This window comes from Mesocricetus auratus, unplaced genomic scaffold (assembly GCF_017639785.1).
Source record: "Mesocricetus auratus isolate SY011 unplaced genomic scaffold, BCM_Maur_2.0 Super-Scaffold_100007, whole genome shotgun sequence".
Taxonomy (NCBI): Eukaryota; Metazoa; Chordata; class Mammalia; order Rodentia; family Cricetidae; genus Mesocricetus; species Mesocricetus auratus.
In genome coordinates, this window is record NW_024429191.1 from 96,225,609 (window position 1) to 96,247,330 (window position 21,722).

The window sequence follows — 21,722 nt, forward strand, 5'->3', positions numbered from 1 at the left end:
TCTGAGAACCAGGGAGATTTTTCCGGCCAAGCATGTACTTGACAATGAAAGCAAGCCCAGGGCCTCCTAAAGGCTCCCTCCACACCAAGGTTGGTTAAAGTCGCCAGTGTGGTCCGCCCGCTGCCCACGTGGCACACAGAATCACTGGGCTGCTCTCGGAATGAAGATCTTAAAAACATCCACGGGAGCCGGGTGGTGGTGGCGCACACCTTTAATCCCAGCACTCGGGAGGCAGAGGCAGGCGGATCTCTGTGAGTTTGAGGCCAGGCTGGACCGACAGCTTCCAAAACAATACAGAGAAACCCTGTCTCGTAAAACCAAACCAAACAAAACCAAACCAAACAAAACAAAAACAAACAAAAAATAAAAACATCCACGGGTCCCAGAAACCAGAGGGCTTCAAGCCCCCAGACCTCACCCCCTCCACCCGCAGGTCAGACTTGGGATTGTGCCCTGCCCAAGGATCCCCTAAAACTCCTGGGTCAGTTCACGTAGACGCGAGGACGGACAGCAGCGTTTCCCTGACACGGCGACCACATGGTGGAGTGCGTGCCTGAATGTCCTCCCCGGCCCCCCAGAGGCAGGAGGGGCATCCCACCCACCACTATGGAGGGGCCGTCCTTGGATGGATGTGTGGAGGGAGGGTGGGACTGTGGGCCCGGCCTCCATTTTCTCTCCCTTCACGTCCGAGTAGAGGAAGGGGCTGGCAGATGCCCCCGGGGACCAGTCAGAGCTCGTTGTGAAGGGGTCGGCATTGCGGGGTGAGCTTTTCCTCCAGGACCCCGTCGGGGGCGCACACCCAGGGGTCATGCGTCTCCCATTGCCACTTGGCCAGCTGGGTTTTCAGCGCCTCCAGTACTTTCGAGAACCGTGGGTCGGCGGCCAGGTTCTGCGTCTCCCGGGGGTCGAGGCTGACATCGTAGAGCTCCCAGCGTTCCCGGTAGTAGTAACGGTGGAGGTCCTTATACCAGCCCGTGGGCTGGCCGGCTGTGGTTCGGTTCAGGAGGTCCTGGAAGGTGGGGGACACGTAGAAATCCTGGTCGATGGGAAATGGCATCTTGAAACTGAGGTTGTGAATGAGGCGGAAGTTCTGGTGCTGCACCGAGCGCATGGGGTAGGACATGGTGACCTCGTGGTGGCTCTGGCTGCCGAAGACGGTGGCCCACCACAGGGGCTCCGCCTCCAGCGCTGGCAGCAGGGATCGGCCTGTAAGCTGGATCGTCTTTGAGCCGAAGATGGCATAGCTGGGATACGGAATGGAGAACCAGTCCAGGATGGTTGGGGTGAGGTCTGCAAAGGAATAAATGGCCCTTAGCCGGGGGGTCCCTGAGGGATTACGGGAGGGTGAGCCTGAGCCTCTCTGGAAATCCCACGGGCACCTTGTAGGATCAGATCACCAGCGGGGAGGGGCTACTTTGGGCCGCACCTCTCACTGGTCGCCTCCAGCCTGTGGAGCCGTTAATGGTGTGGCCAGAGGCCCTGGCTTGTTGAGATTTTGGGACTGTCTACATCCCTAAGGACCAACCAGAAGGACCCTGGGTAGGGAGTGCTCATCTAGGCACTCTGGGCTGGTCACATGGCCCCTCCCTCATGGCTTGGCGCCACATGCAGGCGTGAGCTGGAGGGAACCTATCTCATAACCCTGAGAAGAACACCCAGGCTTCCCCCCCCCAAAGGGCTGCCCGATTAACCCAGCCCCTCATCTCCCACGCCCGTGGTCACGTTTGCCCATTCACGGCGTGCGGCTGGATAGCCAGGCCCTCAGAGCCGACTCCCGGGAGGCTCCGGATCCTGAGAAAAAGGGAGATGCCACACTGACTCTCCCGTGGGTAGCCTGCAGTCCGTTAGTACCACCTGGGACCCCACCAGTCCCTTGGGGCTCGTGACCTGACAGGAACAAGCCTCCCAGGTGACTGCTTCTCATCACGTCATAGAGGAGGCCGTCTCGTGCTTGCCCAGGCGGAGGAGCACTACCTAGGTCAGGGGAGCACTCCAGCATCTGACCCATGGAAGTTCCACTGGGAGGTTGGCTTTGCCTATCCCCTCCCATGAGATAGACAGACAGACAGACAGTCATACCTAGAAGGCTCACGTAGGCCTCGCTGACCTGGCCCCAACGTTGTGGGTGCTCTGGGGATGACACCAGCAAGGGTTCTGCTGTACCAGGCCAGTACAGGTTGGTCCTGCCACTGGGGAAGGGGATCCCATTGTCAGATGTGAAGATGATGAGGGTGTCATTCAGTACGCCGGCACCTCGCAGCTCCTGGAGCACCAACCCTACCCCTGAGGAGAGGGAGGAGTGGGAGGGCTCAGGCCCACGTGTCCATTCACCCCGGGCTCTGTACTTTCTGGCCCCTGTAGCCTCCTTTTTGTAGTCTCTACAAGGCTGCTTCTGACCAACACCACACAGCTCTTGTACTTGAGCAGGTCACATGGCTCCCAGGGACATCTCATCCCTTAGAACTGCTGTCACACTAGGCAGCTGCTACTGCCCCAAGCTGGCTTCTTGTTTTAGAATCTTGTGTCTATCCTGTGGAGCACACAGAGACAGCTTGGGGAGGAGCCTGAAGACAGGACACCCCTCTTTGGGCTCTTCTAACAGTGTCAGTAGGAAAATGACCCCAGGACTATCTCCTGCAGGACTTGAGTCTCCACCCGTGACATGCAAACAGGGACCTGTGACTGTGACCGAATTAAGTTAAGGATGGAAGGAGGACATTATCCTAGGTAGGCCCTTCTCAGGGAGGCCAGGAGCAGTGACTCACTTCTGCAATCCAGCACCAGACAGGCAGAGGCAGGAGAATTGGGAATTCGGGACAACCTGGGCTACCTAATGAGTTCCAGGCTAACCTGAGCTATAGCAAGACCCTGTCTCAGAAAGAATGAGTTTTAATTTGAAAGAGACATCACCGGGGAGACGGCACAGCAGTTAGTCTGCTTGCCACACAAGAGTCGGGATCACAGTCTGGATTCCAGAAACCCACATAATTGCCAGGTGAGTGAGAGAGATTGCCTGGAATTCCAGCCACGGAAGGCAGAGATGGGATCCTCAGAGTCAGCTGGATCACAAGAGCAGCCGTGTCAGCAAGCTCTAGGTTTGACTGACAAACTCAGTCCCAGTAAGCAAGGTGAAGAAGCCAAAAGTGAGGATACTTCCTCAGGCCTCCACACTCACACACACTTATACACCCATACACATGTGAACATATACACACACATTTATATGCCATACACATGTGCAAACACACACACGTATACATCCATACATATGTGAACACACACATTTACACACCATACACATGTGCAAACACAATGCTTATACACCCATACACATGTGAACATATACACACACATTTATATGCTATACACATATACAAACACGCACACACTTGTACATCCATACACATGTGCAAACACACACACTTGTACATCCATACACATGTGCAAACACACACATACTTATACACCCATACATATGTGAACACACACACACATTTATACACCATACACACATGAAAACACAAACATATTTACACACCCATATACAGGTGAAAACACATTTATACACTAATACACATGTAAACACACACATATATTTACATACCATACACATGAAAACACAGACACACATTTATACACCATACACATGTAAACACACATTTATACATGTGAAAACAGACACTCACATTTATGATGGGGAAAGCCTGTGTATATGTCAATAAAGCACTGTTGGCCAATAGGGAAGCAAGATAGGTGGGACTAGGAGTCCAGGAGGACTCTGGGTAGAGAAACACAGGAGTCAAGATGTTGCTGCCATAGGGGTAAGAAGTTCGGAACTATTTTCCGGTAAGAGAAATACTTAGATTAACAATTATGGGGTAAGCCGGGCGTTGGTGGCACATGCCTTTAATCCCAGCACTCGAGAGGCAGAGGCAGGCGGATCTCTGTGAGTTCGAGGCCAGACTGGTCTACAAAGTGAGTTCCAGGACAGCCACCAAAGCTACAGAGAAACCCTGTCTTGAAAAACCAAAAAACAAAACAAAACAAAACAAAACAATTATGGGGTAAATACTTAAGTCAGAGCTAGCCAGTAAGAAACAAGCAAGGCCAACAGCTTCATAATTAATACAGCGTCTTGTGTGTTATTTGGGGACTGCAACACGGCAGAACCCAGGCGACTGGTGGTGAAAAACCAAAGTGGCTGACAAGGAAAAGGCATCACTCAACACATTTATACACCATACACACGTGTAAACACACATTTATATACCCATACACATGCAAACACACATTTATACACCATACACATGTGAAAAGGCACACATTTACACACCCATACACATGAAAACACAGACACACTTATACACCATACACAGGTAAACACACATTTATATACCCATACACGTGCAAACACACATTTATACACCATACACATGTGAAAAGGCACACATTTACACACCCATACACACGTGAACACACACACATTTACACACCATACACATGAAAACACAGACACACACTTATACACCACACACACCGGAGACAGACCCTGCGGCAGCACGGCCACAAGCCAAGGGGTACGGAGCCCCGGAGGCTGAGACTCATGCCTTCAGCACCAACCCTGCCTCCCACTGGCTGCTGCTGGGACACACGTGTTGAGTCCAGCCTGGTTGGGAGCCCTGGGGCTTGCGATGAGAGAAGCAGCCCAGCCATCGGGACTCACCTTGGTCCATCCGGCCGATGGTGGTGTACTGGGCGGCTAGGTCTGCTCGGGCCGCCGGTGTGTCTGGGACAAAGTAAGGCACCTGAGGAGGCGGGCAGGTGGAAATCTATGAGACTGGATGAGGGGACGGGGACACTGTTGGCCGGGTAGAGAGCAGGGTACGGTGCCCTCTCCCCAACTCCCCAATGGACACAGCTTTATTCCACGCGCATACACCCTCTGTCTCCACTTTATTCCATGCATATACACCTTCCATATCCACTTTATCCTACACACACACACCCTCCGTCTCCACTTTATTCCCCGCGTATACACCCTCCGTCTCCATGGTTCAAGGTTCCCTCTGCACCCCACACGGAAGGACCTGGAGCCCACTGAGTCAAGTCTCCTTATACACACCCACACCACATCACTGGCAAGGGCTGCACACTGAAAGGAGGGCGGGGCCTTGGATTCGGGGGAGGGTGGGTTGTGTCCTGGAAGCAAAGGCCCCTCCTTACCACCACATCCTGGGGATCGTAGGTCTGGGGTGTCCAGTCTGGGATGCGCCCCATGCCTCTCTCTCCATTGCCAAACTTCTCACAGAAGGTTCCGTACTGGGGCTGGGAGTGCCCACAGCGGTGGGGGTCATGGAAAGCCACGTAGAGGAAGAAAGGCCTGCACGTGGGGGAGGGGGCCAGCGTGAGGGTCAAGGCCAGGCCACTGTCTAGAGCCCCAATTCTTAGGCAGGCACGCTTCGGCTTGGCTTACTCCTACCTACAGGTCACCCTGTGTCCCTTACTGCCTCAGTCTCCCTCTCCCCCCTCTTCTGGGCATCCGGAATGTTTTCCTCTGCCACGGTCAACTGTGGTCCCCGGGATGAGAGCCTACACCTACTGTGGAGAGCTCCGGCCTCCCCAGAGGGTGACAGGACAGAGCCCTCCGCACCTGCCGTCCCGAGTCTGCAGAAATCTCTGGACCAGTTCCTTAATCCTGGTGATGTTCCGTCCCACCTGAAGCACAGAGCTGTTCTCCTCCGTGAAGGCGAAGTCAAAGGGGTACACGGTCTCCGGACCCACGTGCTTCTTACCGATGATGCCTGAGGGAGGACGGGAGAAGACGCCTGTCCAGAGTCCACTCTGTCCCCTCGTCCTGCCCAAGCCCTGAAAGTGTGGCTGCTGCGGAATGGGCAGTTTGCAGACTCTTGGCCTGACTCTAAGGGTGGCTCAGAGCCCCCTGGACGCCCCACCCCAAGAGGCTAGGGAGGGTCACAAAGTGGCCTAAGCACCTGCACCCTGTCCTCAGGCCCATGCTTCACCCGTGAGCATGCTCACCTGGCAAAGCCACAGGCCACACAGGCGGAGAGTGAGTTCAGCTTTGGCTGGGAGGGGCGGGGGAGGGGCCAGGCACCTGCACCGTGTACCCTGGCCGCGCCTCACCTGTGCGCACTCCGGCCTGGCTGAGCAGCCGCGGTAGGCTTTGCACCTTGTCGAAGGAGTTGAAGTGATGCATGTCCTGGTGCAGGCCGTACATGCCATTCTGGTGCTGCAAACAGGAGGACGCAGGCCCTAAGACTGAACTCCCCACCCCACAGCTCATCCCAGGAGCCTCAATGCTGACCCGAGGGGAACTCCCATCCTGTTCTTCTCCCTCCTGTGACTGGGGTGGGGGGCACCAGCAGGGAGGAGAGAAGCCAGGGCGCCCCAGCTGCACACCGAGTCTGAGGCAAGTCTGGGTCTAGACCCTGTCTGGAAAAGGTTGGGGGTTGGTGCAAGATGACCAGTGGGAAAGCCTAATGATGATCTGAGTTCGAGCCCTGAGGCCCACATAGCGGGAGACCACCCCCCCACTCCCACAAGCTGACTCTGGCCTCTAGAAACTGGCTGTGAATGAGTGCATGGTGTGTCCCATTCCACCTGCCTACACAAGCAAATTTAAAAACGGAATCTGAAGCCCCAGGGCAGAAGTGCGTGTTGACGCAGCGTCTGTGTGTTTACCGGCTGTCCTGGAACTCTCTCTCGCTCTCTGCAGACCAGGCTGGCCGCGAGTTCAGAGACCCTCCTGCCTCTGCCTCCTGAGTGAGTGCTGGATCACGGGAGTTTAAAACAGAGGCCTTGAGGAAGAGTTAAGTTCCCACACACGGGCTACAAGGAGCAGGGCCCTTCGGGGACGCTGCTAAGCTCAGTGCCACAGCCAGCCAGCCACAGAGGGTGAACGGCAGTGGCGGCAGGGAGTCCACTTGCAGGGGGGCCCTGGAGTCGTCAGATTCAGAGACCAGTAGAGTGGCAGGAAGGGGGCACCAGAATGGAACGAGGACAGGGGACCAATCAGAGAAAGTTCTAGAGGTGGGTGGGTGGTGGGGAGGGCGGCCGGCGTGTGATTGTGTTTCACACCACTGACCACGCAGCGAAAAACTGCCGAGGTGGCAAATTTTGTGTTTTATGCACTTTACCATAACAACAACAAAATAGGAAGTGCCTTAATGTCACATGGGAACGCCTGACCTACCACAGATCCCAGCTCAGAGTTGGGCAGCCAGTATGCAGGCTCTGGGCTAAACACCACACCCACAAAGCCACGCTTGGCCAACAACCCCCACAATGACCTGTGAGGGATATCTCACTGTGCCCTGCATGCCACAGATGAGGCACAGATCGCGATAAAGTCTGCTCACGGCCACGGAGCGGCAGAGCCACCTGAGCTGACGGGTGTTGAGGCTGAGCCCTGGTCTGCCCCTGAGATCTCCGGGCTGTACCTGCCCCTCAGGATACAGAGGAAACCGGGCCAGCACCTCAGGGAGAGAGGGGGTTCCCTGCGGCAGAGGCCTGGTCCTTAACAGTCACCTTCCCACCCCTCCCTTCCCCCACCCCACTAGCCACCCTCACCTGGGGCAGGCCGGTGAGGAGGCTGGCTCGGCTGGGGGAACAGCTGCTGACTGAGGTGAAGGCGTTGCGGAAGGTGAGGCTGCGGCGGGCCAGGGCGTCCAGGTGAGGGGTGGCGATGGCACTGTTGTTGTATGCCCCGCTCTCAAAGCCTCCGTCATCCGCTGGGGGACACAGAGCAGAGGGCGTGCTGGCTGGGGTCGGGAGGGCTAGTGTCTGGGCAGGGGGGACCCAGGGTACTGCCACAGAGGCTTGGCCCTTGTGAGGCTCAGGAGAGCGGGGCACTCCCAGAAAGGCAGGACACCCCGGAGGGGGAGTATGAGAAAGGGCTCGATGATACAGGAGATTGTGAGGGAGCAGAGAGCACACAGGCGGGCAAGGTCCCCAAGTGGGTGTGTTAGCAGGGCGAGATTGACACCATGGCTTGCACGGAAGCCAGTTCGTGGCATTCAGGTGGGAATGCTAACGGGTAGGCTAGTGTGGGGAGCACGACACCCCAACATAGTGTTTATGCAGGTGTTGGACTGATGTAACCACTGCAGGCTACTGAGCTACCCTGGGCTCTGCAGACACCTCGGGAGGTGACAGCCAGCCGGGAGAGCCAGGCCCTGGACACAGCTGAGGACACAGATGTGAGCACACCACGCCTCTGCCTCTCGCTGAGGCGCTGACACGCAGTCCTCTTCCCCAGGGGCTACAGTCCTCCAGCCCATTTCTCCCCCTCCCCCGCCTCCACCCTCCAGGAGGCACCTGGAGCCTAGAGAGGTGGCATGCAGCACACGCAGCCGCCGGAAGTGGAAATGAGGACAGGTGGCCCAGATCCTACGGCTTTGCCTCTGGTCGGCAGCAGCGGACATCGGGGGTTCCCCAGAAGTGGCTGGTGGGAACCCAGGGGCAACGCTTCACCCACCTGCCTAGAGGCAACACAATCCTTGAACAGAGGTGTATGGCAAGCCTCCAGGCCAGCTACCATTCTCCATCCCGAGGGTCAACTGGGCAAGAACCAATGACAGCCCAGCAGGTGAGAGGATGGGTGGGAGGACTACTGGGAGGACGGGTGGGATCTGTGTTTGGTGCACCTTCTGCTGCAGGCCAGGAAGGAACACTGCGTCTGTCCACGGAGGTCTCAGAACCTGCCTACGACCCTGACGTAGACTGAATTTGTGTCCTTCCAAAATTCATACTGTCAACAATACAGAGAAACCCTATCTCATAAAAAAAAATTCATACTGTCATTGTCTCTAAGAGTTAAATGGTCAACCTAACAGGACTCTGTGAAATTTCTCTGCCATTAAAAGCCAGGAACCAGAATGAGGAGCTGACTCTCTGGTCCCAGTCTCTCTCTCTCTCTCTCTCTCTCTCTCTCTCTCTCTCTCTCTCTCTCTCTCTCTTCCTTCCCCCTCTCCCTCTCTATGTTTTAATCTTTATGCTTTGTGGATATTTTGCCTGATGTATACACATGGACCCACAGACACCAAAAGAGGTGTCAGCTGCCTCGGAACTGAGGTCACAGACAGCTGTGAGCCACCACGTGGTGCTGGATCTTGAACCTGGGTCCTCTGGAAGAGCACCCCAGTCCTCTTAACCGCTGAGCCACCTCTCCAGCCCTGAGCCTGTAGGTTTTTGTTGTTACGGCTGTCCGAGCTGAGACAGGACATATCCTCCGGAGCCACAGACTGGGTTCCGGAAGGCTCCAGCACCCACTGCGTGGTGTGTGTGTGTGTAATGTGCTTGCGCGTCCTGGTCAGATCTTCATCGTTGCCCCCCCCCCCCGTGGAGATGTGGGGGTAGTGTGCTGACACAGCACTGTTTATGTTACAATTACCCAACGGGCCTGCCCAGACACCACAAAGTTTATCAGAAAGTGTGGTCCTGGCCCCGGGCCAGACCTCAGAAGGATATGGTTGTCACAAGCCAGGCACTGATCACCCAAACAGGAAGTCTCATGAATGCTGGAGGGATTTGGGGTTTCTAAGAGGGGCCCAGGGAGTTTGGATGGACCGCGGAGGACTGCGCCTTTGGGCCAGCGGGGAGCAGGATGTGGGGGAGCTGAGCTGGGACATCCTGTAAGGACTCATTCTCTCTTTTGGAAGTTTCTCAGGAGTCTGTGAACCCCCTAGCTCTTGCAAGGCCGCCCGGCGTAAGAAGCTGGGGCCCGCGGGGTTCCCGCGGTTGCTCTGACTGCAAACGTGGGCGTGCTGGGCCAGACCGGGAGGGCCTGACGCACTTAGTGTCAACCCCGCAGCACGAGGGAGGGCAGTGGGAGCTGCAAGTGAGCCGGCGCGCTTAGAGTCAGCACCGGGCTCCTGGAGAGGAGGAGCCGAGTGGCCGCTTCTGGGGCAGCAGACGGTGGCCGCCGTGGACGGCCGTGCCAGGGACGGCGGCACTCACCAACGATCAGCAGCACATTGCGCGAATGCACGCCGCAGAGTCCCAGGACCAGCAGCACCGCGCAGCAGGACAGTCCCCGGGTGTGCATGGCGACGCCCGCCTGCTTGGGTAAGCAGTTCCGGCTCGGCCCCGCCCCACGGTCATGTGCACCCCGGGCCCCGCCCACGCCCTGCCTACTCCGTCCCTGAGATTCCTGCGGACTCAGTTAAAGCCACTTCGGGAGACCCAGAGCCTCAGCGTCCGGTGGGTGAGTCTGGGTCCGTGGAGTGGAGCGAGAGAGTGCGTGGGTCACCAGGAGCTGGGGACGCGGGGCCAGCGCTGGGTCCCCGGGTCCGCCCTGCTCCGAGGACCCTCCCCCACCCTGTCCCGCCTGAATCTGGCCGCCCTCAGCCTTGCTCCGGGTTCTCAGCCTTGCTCTGGGCGTGGGGGTGTGGGACGAGTGGACTTTGTCCAGAATAGCTTGTGAAGCAGTAGTGGGGAACAGGCTGTGGTGCTGGGACGGCGTGTGTGTGTTTGCCAGAATCCTAGTAGATGCTACGTGCACCCAGAATTATTTCTGGAGGTCTGGTTGGCCTTTGAAAAACCAACTGGAATCCCCAGGGCCCACCCTCAGGCTGTGAATGCCACAGGTGGGTGCTGGGTAAATCGTGACATCTAGGATGTGAGACACACACACACACACACACACACACACACACACACAGGCACCCCATTCCTTCACTGCTGGCCCCAGTGGTGGATAAATCCCTCACCCGGCAGTGGCCCTCCACAGTGGTGCGGTGCACACGTGTAAATCTTAGTGCCCTGGGGCCTCTAGGCCACCTGTCTATAACAGACTCTGCCAGCCAGAGGAGGCCCTGAACCTGCAGGACCTGCCCCGACCTCTCTGGGCTGGTACTGTCAGGTTCCCTGGTAAAAGAAAGGAACGGGTTCTTCAGAGCCTAACGTTTAGTCTTCCATCGTCCCACGAGGATCTGGCTTGCCAGGTTTTGTTGGCAGGAGTTGTCAATGGAGAGACACAGGCTTGGGGACAGTGGGGTTCAGGGGCAGTGGCCAAGGGAAGAGGGAGAGGGGCCTTCCTGAATCCTTGGTCCAGGCTCATGAGCACAGGATGCTGACTTAACCTTTTCAGTCCATCATGGTTTGGTGAATTTAACCACCCAGCTCAGCCTCCCCTCCACAAGGCAGACTCTCTCTTCCTGAGGCCTTGGGAGGGGGTTACTAACAGGGCATTGTCACCTTCTCCCAAGCCCAGCCCCTGATCACTGCTCTGTGTCACCCATGCCCAGCCCCGCTCCAGGGACTTCGTCCTCCGTGAAAGGTCTGCCGAGGCCCGGACATGGCGCCAGACCCCTGTTTCGGCTCTCGCGGAGCCCTGCGGAGGAGGCTGCCCATCCTGGCCTGGCTGCCGGTCTACTCCCTGCAGTGGCTGCGGATGGACTTCATCGCGGGACTCTCCGTGGGACTCACAGTCATCCCCCAGGCCCTAGCCTATGCAGAAGTGGCTGGACTCCCGCCCCAGGTGACGTGGCTAACCCCCTCTCCACAGCCTGACCCTTGCTTGTCCCTCAGCGTCTGTCCACGGGCAGAGACACCGACAGTGGCCTCTCTGTCTAATCTCTTAACCATTAAGACCTAACATGTGACTGACTGCCTTTCGGCGCCAAGCTGGGTCCTAGATTTTCCCAGCTGGGACCCGCATCATGGCTTACGGTGGCTTTAAGAACAGGTACTGGTGGCTCGTGCCCAGAGATCCCGGCACTTGGGAAGCTGAGGCAAAAGGTGATTGACAGTACAAAGCCAAAGACTGAATCACCGAGACAGCAGATTTTAAAAGGATACTTAGGGCTGGAGAGATGACTCGGCGGTTAAGAACATTTGCTGCTCCCACAGGGGACCTGGGTTCGGTTCCCAGCGTCTACATGGTGCAGCCAATAACGGTCACCTGGAGCTCTGGCTATGGAGGGTCCAACCCTGGCCTCTGAGGTCACTCACACGGTACACATACAATGCTCATGATCATAAAATTAAAATTAACCAATAAAGCCGGGCGGTGGTGGCCATGCCTTTAATCCCAGCACTCAGGAGGGCAGAGACAGACAGATCTCAGGGCTCAAGACCATCCTGGTCTACAAATGAGTTCCAGGACAGCCAAAGCTGCACAGAGAAACCCCGACTCGAAAAACCAAACCAAAAATAAGTAAATAAATAAAAGAAAATAAATAATAAAAGCAAGCACTTCTCAGGCTCACTGTTATATAAGCACAGAGACCTGAGCTCCCAGCAGACGGCCCCCAGCCCCCCCCCACCTCGGTAGTTAATGGAAGGAGAGAGGTGCATCCTCCGATGTGTGCTGGGGTGTCCAAGTGTGGGGTTGACGACCGGGACGTGGGTGCATGGTGACCAGCCTGGACCTCCTGGTGTTAACTGCAGTCACTCCCCAACAGTATGGCCTCTACTCTGCCTTCATGGGATGCTTCGTGTATGTCTTCCTGGGCACCTCGCGGGACGTGACTCTGGGCCCCACGGCTATCATGTCCCTCCTGGTGTCTTTCTACACTTTCCGCCAGCCCGCCTACGCTGTGCTGCTTGCCTTCCTGTCTGGGTGTCTCCAGCTGGCCATGGGGTTCCTGCATTTAGGTAAGGCCCTGCTTTTCTGTTGTGGGAGTGGCTTCATGGCTGCCTTTCCTGGGGTACCAAGTCCTCCTGGGGGGCCTGTCTGTGCATCACTGTATACAGGGATGAGGTAGTCTCCAACTCTCCTGTGCTCTGCATGGGGGCCAGAATAGAACACTTGTAGAAGTGTTGGGGACCCGGAGCCTAGACCTTCCCTACCTTCCAAAATGTCTTCAATGGAATGAGGTGCCCAGGGTTCTCCAGGAACAGTGTAGTTTTGCACCTGGTGATCCCTTGATGCCTGATGAGACAGGCTCTGCACATGTCTTCCAGAATTTTTGTTTGTATCCATTCACTTAAAACCTTCAGCATTGCTTTTAGATCATAAAACCCATTTTTCTTTTTCTTTTTTTGGGAGGAGGGTGGTTTTGTTTTTTTTTTCAAGACAGGGTTTCTCTGTGTAATCCTGGCTGTCCTGCAACTCACTCTGTAGACCAGGCTAGTCTTGAACCCAGAGATCCGCCTGCCTCTGTCTCACGAGTGCTGGGATTGAAGGCATGTGCCCCACCAACACCTGACCATACACGTATATTTAGAAAAAAAAATCTTTAGGAAAAAAATGTTAGCCGGGCATTGGTGGCACACACCTTTAATCCCAGCACTCGGGAGGCAGAGGCAGGCGGATCTCTGTGAGTTCGAGGCCAGCCTGGACTACAAGAGCAAGTTCCAGGACAGCCTCCAAAGTCACAGAGAAACCCTATCTTGAAAAAACAAAAGTAAAAGAAAAGAATGTCTTCTGGTTGATCTTCAGCTATAGAATCTGATCCCCAGTTCCACTGTGTCCCTTCTCCCTGCCCATACCTACCCCTTTTCCTGAAGTTGAGTGGATTAAATGCCCCAGCTCCTTCTCTCCTGGCCGCAGGGTTCCTACTGGACTTCATCTCCTGCCCTGTCATTAAAGGCTTCACTTCAGCTGCCACCATCACCATCGGCTTCGGACAGATCAAGGTAGGGCCCCGTGCCCGTCTGGACTCTGCCCCTGTGGCTGCCAGGAGTAAGACCAAGGCCAGCCCTGCCTGTGACCTGTAGCCATCCGTTCCCCCGGGGAGCTTCTGTTCCCTAGGGAAGGAGAAGCACCTGGCACTCCCAGGGCTTCTCCTAGGAGAGGTGTGGAGTGGCGGTCGGTGTCAGGCTGGCTGCTGTGCCCGTCTGGTGCCTGATGGGCTCCCCAGGGTGCTTCTGTCCTGTCTTGACAAACGCATCAGGACACCCGTGGTTGCCAGCCAACTGCCAGGCTCCAGCAGCCATCTCCCAGGTCTGACTGCGATGCCTGGCTTTGCTTGTGGTCTCTGCTCTCCGTTTTTCTTTACAATATTTTTTCTTTTTTCTTTTTTTGTTTTTACGAGACAGGGTTTCTCTGTATTGTTTTGGAGGCTGTCGGTCCAGCCCGGCCTCGAACTCACAGAGATCCGCCTGCCTCTGCCTCCCGAGTGCTGGGATTAAAGGCGTGCGCCACCACCGCCAGGCTATTTTTTCTTTTTTTTTTTTTCTTTTTTTTTTTTTAAAGATTTATTTATTTATTTATTACGAACACAACACCCTGCCCCCATGTACGTCTATACACCAGCAGAGGGCACCAGATCTCATTACAGATGGTTGTGAGCCACCATGTGGTTGCTGGGAATTGAACTCATGACCTCTGGAAGAGCAGTCAGTGCTCTTAACCTCTGAGCCATCTCTCCAGCCCTATTTTTTCTTTTTATTGACTTATTTTTTTACATTCCAGTCCAAGTTCCCCTTCCCTTCTCTCCTCCCACTCCCCCTACTCCTCCCCTCCTCCTGTCTGCTCCTCGGAGAGGGTAAGACCTCCCCTAGGAAGTCTACTAACCCTGTCCCATCATCTCGTTGAGGCAGGAGCAAGGTGCCTCTCCACCCCCACAGCCTCATGTCTATGCTGGGCAAGGTATCTCTCCATATAGAATGGGCTCCACTAAGTCAGTCTGTGCATTAGTGTTAGATCTTGGACCCACTGCCAGTGGCCTCATGTATTGTCCCAGTCACACCATTGTCGTCTATATTAAGGGAGTCTAGTTCAGTCTCATGCAGGTTCCCCATTTGTCAACCTGAGTCAGTGATCTTTCACTAATTCGGGTCAGCTGATTCTGTGGGTTTCCCCATCATGGCCTTGACTCCTTTGTTCATATTTTCGCTCCTCCCTCACTTTGATTGTACTCCAGGAGCTTGGCCCATTGGTTAGTTGTAGATTTCTGCATCTGCTTCCATCTGTTTCTGGAAGAGGGTTCTAGCTTCTCTGGGGTTATGGATTGTAGGCTGGGTATCTTTTGCTTTATGTCTGGTATCCACTTATGAGTGAGTACATACTATATTTGTCTTTCTGGTGTTGGTTTACCTCACTTAGGATATGTTTTTTTCTAGTTCTGTCCATTTGCCTGCAAATTTTGGGATGTCATTGATTCTTATCACTGAGTACCCCATTGTGTAAATATGCCACATTTTCTTTATTCATTCTTCAGTTGAGGGGCATCTATGCTGTTTCTAAGATCTGGCTATTACAAATAATGTTTCTATGAACATAGCTGAGCAATTGTCCTTGTGGTGTGAATGTGCCTTCTTTGGGCATATGCCCAACAGTGGTATTTCAGGGTCTTGAGGTAGATTGATCCCTAATCTTCTGAGAAACCTCCATATTAGTTTCCACAGTGGCTGTACAAGTTTGCACTCCCACCAGCAATGGAGGAGTGTTCCCCTTTCTCCACATCCTCTCCAGCATAAGTTGTCATTGGTGGTTTTGATCTTAGCCATTCTGACCAGTGTAAGATGTAATCTCAGAGTGGTTTTGATTTGCATTTCCCTGATGACTAAAGATGTTGAGCATTTCCTTAAGTGCCTTTCCATTATTTGAGATTGTTCTGTTGAGAATTCTCTATTTAGACCTGCACCCCATTTTTTAATTGGATTATTTGGCAGTTCGATTTCTAGTTTCTTGAGTTCTTTACCATTTTTTTTTAGTGCCCCAGACTTGTCTTCTTTCGTTTGTGTTGGAGACACGGTTTCGCTGTGTAACTTTGGAGTCTTTTTCTATTTTTGCGAACCGTATGTAAGATATCTGCAAATAGTATTAAATTCATGTGCTTCAGTTACCCAAGGGTAACTGAATTTCCTCTGTCCACCGCCAGCCCACGGGGATGGGGCTGGTATAAAATGTGCACCCAGCAAGCACATGCAGAATGGAACTGAACCCTGGCCTACACTTGGCAACTTGCGCCCCCCAGGGCATACTCAGGGCCGCACCCCCGGCTCATGACCCTATGTCACCACCCCACAACTCCGCAAGGCATTCTTCCCAAGCCAAGGGGCTGCCCCACCTCTCTGGTGCAGGCTAAGAAATCTGGGATAGGATATGGGTAAGTGTGTGGGGAGGCTGACCATTGCTTTTCCTTCATTTATTTTCTTCTTTTACTTTTTCCATGCTGACTGCTGGGCACTAGGTCACACTTTCATGCATCCAACTCCCCCCAGACCTCCAGACTACAGGCTTGTCCCTGTGTCTGCTTTAAAACAAGCAAGTAATTTAGCATGGTGGGGGCGAGTGCGGTATGCCAGGGTCTTCTCTGCGAGAGGCGTCTTTATTTGGAAAACGCATAATTCAATTTTAGTATGTAAGTATATTTTTACTTTTCCCCTCCCTCCTGAGAACGGGGTGGTCTCTTTGTGATTATAATGCCGGCAGTGGGGTCCTTCTTTGCACCCCTATTTTGCAATCCTGGCTGCCCACCGGATTTTAAAAACATGACCTGTAGTGAGATATCCACCCTGCTCACACCTGTAGCGCCGACCACACCCCTTTGGGCGTGGTCGAGTCTGGTGTCCGGGCAGGTGTCTCTCTTTTGCATCCGGTCAGGTCAGAGGGAGCAGCCTGTGACCAAAGGGGCATGATCAGTGCTACAGGTGCAGGCAGGGTGGACATCTTACTACCATGACCTGCTGCTGGACGGTGGTGGCACACGCCTTTAGTCCCAGCAGTTGGGAGGCAGGGGCAGGCAAATCTGCATGAGTTTGAGGCCAGCCTGCTCTACAGAGGAGTTCAGGACAGCCAGGGCTGTTATACAGAGAAACCCTGTCTCAAAAAACAAAACAAAACAACAAAAAAACTACCACCACCACAAAAAACAACAACAACAAAAAACCAGCCAAACAAAAAGCGTCCATGACCTGCAGCATTCTGACATGCCTGGGGCATGAGCCCACCAAGGCCCAGAATGCATCTGCATTTACTTACCCAGAATGCATCTGTGTTTACTTAACCCAGAATGCTTCTGTCTTTACTTACTCAAGAGTTCCCACACTTCAGTGTTTGCAGCTTGTTTTCAGGCTGGCACAGCCCCTACTGGACCTCATGTGATAAGGAACAAAACCAGCCAGCGCCCACTCCCTCGGAGCCCAGAGTCCTTCCCTGCCATGTGCAATGAGTGCTGTGGCCGGAGTGACTTTTCCTTCTGGGTGGTAGGGGCGGTTCTAGGAGTGACGGACATGACTTTGGGCTGGTGTCTGTATGTGCTTAGAGGCAGCCCAGGACTCCTGACCACACAGCTGTAGAACTGGTTTATGCGTTTATGAAGATAGCTTGCACTCTCCGGCCTTCCTTTGGGGGAGGGGGGGCCTGAGTGATCAGCTGTTAGTCTCCTGGGAGCCCCGAGGCAGCGTGGCCCTGGGGATTGGGGTCCAGCAGGGGCTTCTGATGGGGCAGGAGTGAGCGGATGGCTCTGGCGGGCGCTTGTCTGAAGGCTTCTCTGTTCGCACAGAACCTGCTGGGATTGCAGAACGTCCCCCGGCAGTTCTTCCTCCAAGTGTACCACACCTTCCTCCACATCACGGAGACCAGGTACCTGTCGGCTCTGGTCCATCCTGACCCCCTCCCCACCCCCGCCCCAGCCCCGTCCAGGTGACATTCGCTCTGTCTCACAGGGACCCTTGCTGTCCCAGGCAGACATCCCTGCCAATCCAGAGTCGGCAGCGTTTTAGCAAGCAGCGTGGACAGCCTCCATAGAACCTTCTTTGTCAATGTCTGAATCCGGAAGTTCTTAGTGAGGCAGAGAGCCCAGACAACACCCACAGCTGATGAAAAGAGAACAGGAGCAGCAGACAGGGCCAGTGAGCCATGGAGAGAGCTGGGGCACCCACAGGGGGGGCCTTTCCTTCGGGGAGTTAGATGCCCTTCCCATCAGCCCAGTGGAAACCAGGATGAATGGCCTGCCCCTTATGCCAGTAATTATTTGGGAAGCCAAGCAAGCTGAGGGGAAGTCCGCTGCTGCTCCGTAGGGCCTGAAGCCAGTGACGGGGTGCTTCCTGTCTGCCCTGGTGGAGGCAGGGGAGTGATATTGGTCAGTCACAGCCCATTGCAGACAGCGCTCTAACAGTTGTCACTGACTGCGCAATCCCAAGCCCTCCAAACCTCTTGGGAACAGACTAAGCAGCTACAGGCTGGAGGACATTTGAAAACTGGACCAATAATCCAGTTACCATGATGACGAGGGGCCTCTCTCCTCCCAGCCCTCAGAGGGGTGTGTCCCTCAGAGGCCAGAGAAGATCTGAAATAGAATAGAGCTGTCAGTTACTTAGAGGGCAGGGAGAGAGGCTTGCAGCAAAAGCTTGTCTGTGATCCTGGCATTCAGAACGCTGAGGCAGGAGGGTTACAAGTTCAGGGACTCCAGCTCCAGCTGCATAGAGAGATCCTATCTCACTAAAAGGAAAGAGTGGCCACGGCAGCCGGGGAGGCACGGTGCTGCTGCTGAGTCAGGCTCTGACGGGCGCTCTCTCTGCAGGGTGGGCGACGCCGTCCTGGGGCTGGCCTGCATGGTGTTGCTGCTTGTGCTGAAGCTGATGCGTGAGCGCGTGCCTCCTCCCCATCCGGAGACGCCCCTTTGCGTGAAGTTCAGTCGTGGGCTGGTGTGGACTGTCACCACAGGTGAGGGCACCTGCTGGCAGAGGAGCCGGCTCCACAGAGGTCGCGCTGTGGACATAGGCTCTTTGAAACCCACAGCTGAACTGAGGACGTTTTCAGACGTAGATGGTTTTGCCCCACCAGGGACATTAGTGATCATTATGGTTGTCACTGCAGTGTTGTTGTCTGTTTCGTTTTTTTGAGACAGGGTTTCTCTGTGTAACAGTCCTAGCTGTCCTGGAACTCACTCTGTAGACCAGGCTGGCCTCGAACTCACAGAGATCCCCCTGCCTCTGCCTCCCAAGTACTGGGATTAAAGGTGTGCGCCACCACTGCCTGCCTAAACGTAAATAGTTTTAAGTCAATAAGGTATATCTTCTGATCTCAATGAATTAAATAAATAAAAAAAAACAGCAGCTGGGTGTAGTGGTCGTAATCCCAACTTGGGAAGCAGAGGCAGGCAGATCTCTGAGTTTGAGTCCAGCATGTTCTTACAGAGAGAGTTCCAGGACAGACAGGGCTACACAGGGAAACCCTGTCTCAAAAAACTAAAAAATAAAATAAAATAAATCAGTAGCAAAACATCTGGATGTGGTGGCACATGTGGTGTTCCGCCATGTGGGTCCCAGAGAGCAACCCCGTTCCTCAGACTTAGTGGCAAGCGCCTTTGCTCACTGAGCCGTCTCTACAGCCTGGGCCACTGTATTCTTGTCCATTTCTTTTCTGCTTGTTAATTACGGAGAGGAATGCAGGCTTCAGGCAACGGTTTATTTTCCTGCCTATCGGTTGTCTCGTGTTGCAGGGGTCCGACACTAGGTGCCTGAACGTGTAAGGTGGGTTTTGTTGTTGTTGCTTCTTTCTTGAAATAACCCTTGGCTCTACTGTGTCTCTATAAGGTGAGGTTTTGCGGACGTTATTTATATTAAGGGGGTTTGTTTCTAAGGCCCCCGTGGCAGTCTCCGCCTTGTTCTGCTGAGAATTCATGGCGTCCGCGTGTCTAGAGTCCACAGGCTTGGCCTCTGCTGTGTTGTGCCCTGTCTCCACACTTGGTTTTTGTTCTTTCATGCTCTACCCTTCTCTGGGATCGAACACTTTACGTTTTATTACCTTTTGGGCTTATTAGTTCTGTCTGGTGTCTGTGCCCAAGATGGTGTTTCACGGCTCTTTCTGGTTTGCGATACGCCTCTTTTTCTTACAACTTCATGAGTGACACGGTAACTTGGCTTGAATTTTTCCCCTGATAGCCTCAATGTTGTCTCTCTCTCTCTCTCTCTCTCTCTCTCTCTCTCTCTCTCTCTCTCTCTCTCTCTCTCTCTCTCTCTCTCTCTCTTTCTCTCTCTCTCCCTCTCTCTACCTCTGAGCTGTCTCTCCAGCCCCCCTGCATCTGCTTTTAAGGAGGCCCACACATTAAGGAAAAGCCATTCATTCATATATGCTCACCGTTTCTGGTCCTCTTCTTGCTGGGTTTTTTTTTTTTTTTTTTGGTTTTTTTTTTTTTGGTTTTTTGAGACAGGGTTTCTCTGTGGCTTTGGAGGCTGACCTGGAACTAGCTCTTGTAGACCAGGCTGGTCTCGAACTCTCAGAGATACGCTTGCCTCTGCCTCCCAAGTGCTGGGATCAAAGGCGTGCGCCACCAACGCCCTACTCTTGCTGGGTTTCTATGTGGTGTCGTTTTCTCTCTGCACAGTGCTTCATCGAAAGCGTCCTGCGTTGCCTGGCTTGCTGGTCAATTCCTTCAGCTTTTTATGCTGGAAAAGCTTTCTGTTTTGCCTTTGTGTTTCAAGACAGTCTTGTTGGGTATAGAATATATATATTTTCCCCTCTTGGTACTTTAGAGGTTCTGTCTGCCGTCTTCTGGCCTTCATTCTGCGTTGCTCCAACGGGAGTACACATGAACCCTTCCTCTGCTGCTTTTAAAGTAGCCCCTCGTTGTCTGTCTGTCTGTCTATCTATCTATCTATCTATCTATCTATCTATCTATCTATCTATCCGTTTCTCTGTTTGTAGGCAGGCTTCTGCTGTGTAACTGCGGCACCTTAAGTAGCCCCCAACTCACAGTGCTCCACTCCAAACCCCTGACTTGCTGCGGTTTCTGGAGAGCGAGCGAGGGTAACACCCTCCCTGTCACCTCCCAGTGCTGTGTGTTTCACAGGGCCACATGCTCATGCCCACTCATGGTCACGTTTCCTCATGCGGAGGCTTCCAGACTGCAGTGCGGGGGGGGGGAGAGGGGGGCTGGGGGGCAGTGTCCCCTGACCAAGATGTGTGTGCCTCAGTTACCTTCCTTTTCTCGTTAAGACTGTGACTTGGGGGCTGGAGAGACGGCTCAGAGGTTAAGAGCACTGACTGTTCTTTCAGAGGTCCTGAGTTCTATTCCCAGCAACCACATAGTGGCTCACAACCATCTGTAATGAGATCTGGTTTCCTCTTCTGGCCTGCAGGCATACAGACAGAACACTGTATACATAATAAATAAATAAATCTTAAAAAAAAAAAGACGCTGGGCGGTGGTGGCGCACGCCTTTAATCCCAGCACTCGGGAGGCAGAGTCAGGCAGATCTCTGTGAGTTCGAGGCTAGGCTGGACCGACAGCCTCCAAAACAATACAGAGAAACCCTGTCTCATAAAACCAAAAAAAAAAAAAAAAGACTGTGACTTCCGGCAGGAGAGACGGCTCAGTGGTAACGAGCACTTGCTATTCTTACAGAGATCTGTGTTCAAGCCCCAGTAGGTACACAGTGGTTCAGAACTCTAACTATAGTTCTGGGGGGGGGGCGGGGGGAATCTACTGACCTCTTCTGACCTCCTCAGGCACCAGGCACGCACATGGTACATGCACATGCGTGCAGGCAAGGCGCTCATACACTTAATAAACAAGTCTTCAGAAACGAAGAAGACCGCCTCTCACCCATCCCCACCCCCCTTTCTGTCGCAGGTCGCAATGCCTTGGTGGTCTCCTCTGCGGCGCTGATTGCTTACTCCTTCGAGGTAGCAGGACACCACCCTTTCGTTCTGACTGGGAAGATAGCTGAGGGGCTCCCTCCTGTGCGGGCACCCCCCTTCTCAGTGACCACGGACAATAAGACCATCTCATTCTCTGAGATGGTGCAGGTAAGCAGAGACAAGACCGGTAGGCGTGACTTGCGCCTGAGGTGGCCCCTGGGCTGGG

At 54.1% G+C, this 21,722-nt stretch overlaps 2 protein-coding genes across 8 annotated transcripts in view; one reads left to right on the forward strand and one right to left on the reverse strand.

Annotated features, from left to right (window-relative positions):
• On the reverse strand, positions 1–10,103 carry Sgsh (N-sulfoglucosamine sulfohydrolase). 4 transcript variants are annotated; one of them, XM_021227029.2, is made up of 8 exons: positions 9,976–10,103; positions 7,588–7,748; positions 6,142–6,247; positions 5,716–5,801; positions 5,224–5,380; positions 4,724–4,805; positions 2,080–2,283; positions 1–1,290 (listed from the first exon to the last, which is right to left on the reverse strand). In XM_021227029.2, the coding sequence occupies exons 2-8, from the start codon at positions 7,743–7,745 to the stop codon at positions 728–730; spliced, it is 1,356 nt and encodes a 451-aa protein (XP_021082688.1). In that variant the 5' UTR covers positions 7,746–7,748; positions 9,976–10,103; the 3' UTR covers positions 1–727. The 4 variants fall into 4 exon arrangements, with proteins under 4 accessions (XP_021082688.1, XP_005069892.1, XP_040606089.1 ...); XM_005069835.4 differs by having other exon boundaries at positions 5,651–5,801; positions 9,976–10,097; XM_040750155.1 differs by lacking the exon at positions 9,976–10,103 and adding an exon at positions 8,335–8,461.
• Slc26a11 (solute carrier family 26 member 11) overlaps positions 9,973–21,722 on the forward strand; it is a 22,537-nt gene continuing 10,787 nt past the window's right edge. For 2 of the 4 annotated variants that reach the window (XM_040750151.1, XM_040750154.1), the window contains exons 1-7: positions 10,093–10,222; positions 11,265–11,497; positions 12,423–12,615; positions 13,514–13,599; positions 17,415–17,494; positions 18,435–18,577; positions 21,489–21,664. In XM_040750151.1, the coding sequence (XP_040606085.1) occupies positions 11,315–11,497; positions 12,423–12,615; positions 13,514–13,599; positions 17,415–17,494; positions 18,435–18,577; positions 21,489–21,664 (861 nt within the window). In that variant the 5' untranslated portion in view covers positions 10,093–10,222; positions 11,265–11,314. The other 2 variants (XM_040750152.1, XM_040750153.1) reach the window with 2 other exon arrangements.

Coding starts and splice junctions, on each gene's coding strand:
- Sgsh (XM_005069835.4), bottom strand. CDS start 10,063: ATGCACACCCGGGGACTGTCCTGCTGCGCGGTGCTGCTGGTCCTGGGA. Junction 5,381..5,650: donor CTGCAGACTCGGGACGGCAG/GTGCGGAGGGCT, acceptor CCCCACGTGCAG/GCCTTTCTTCCTCTACGTGG. Junction 4,806..5,223: donor ACGATCCCCAGGATGTGGTG/GTAAGGAGGGGC, acceptor CCGCCTCCTCAG/GTGCCTTACTTTGTCCCAGA.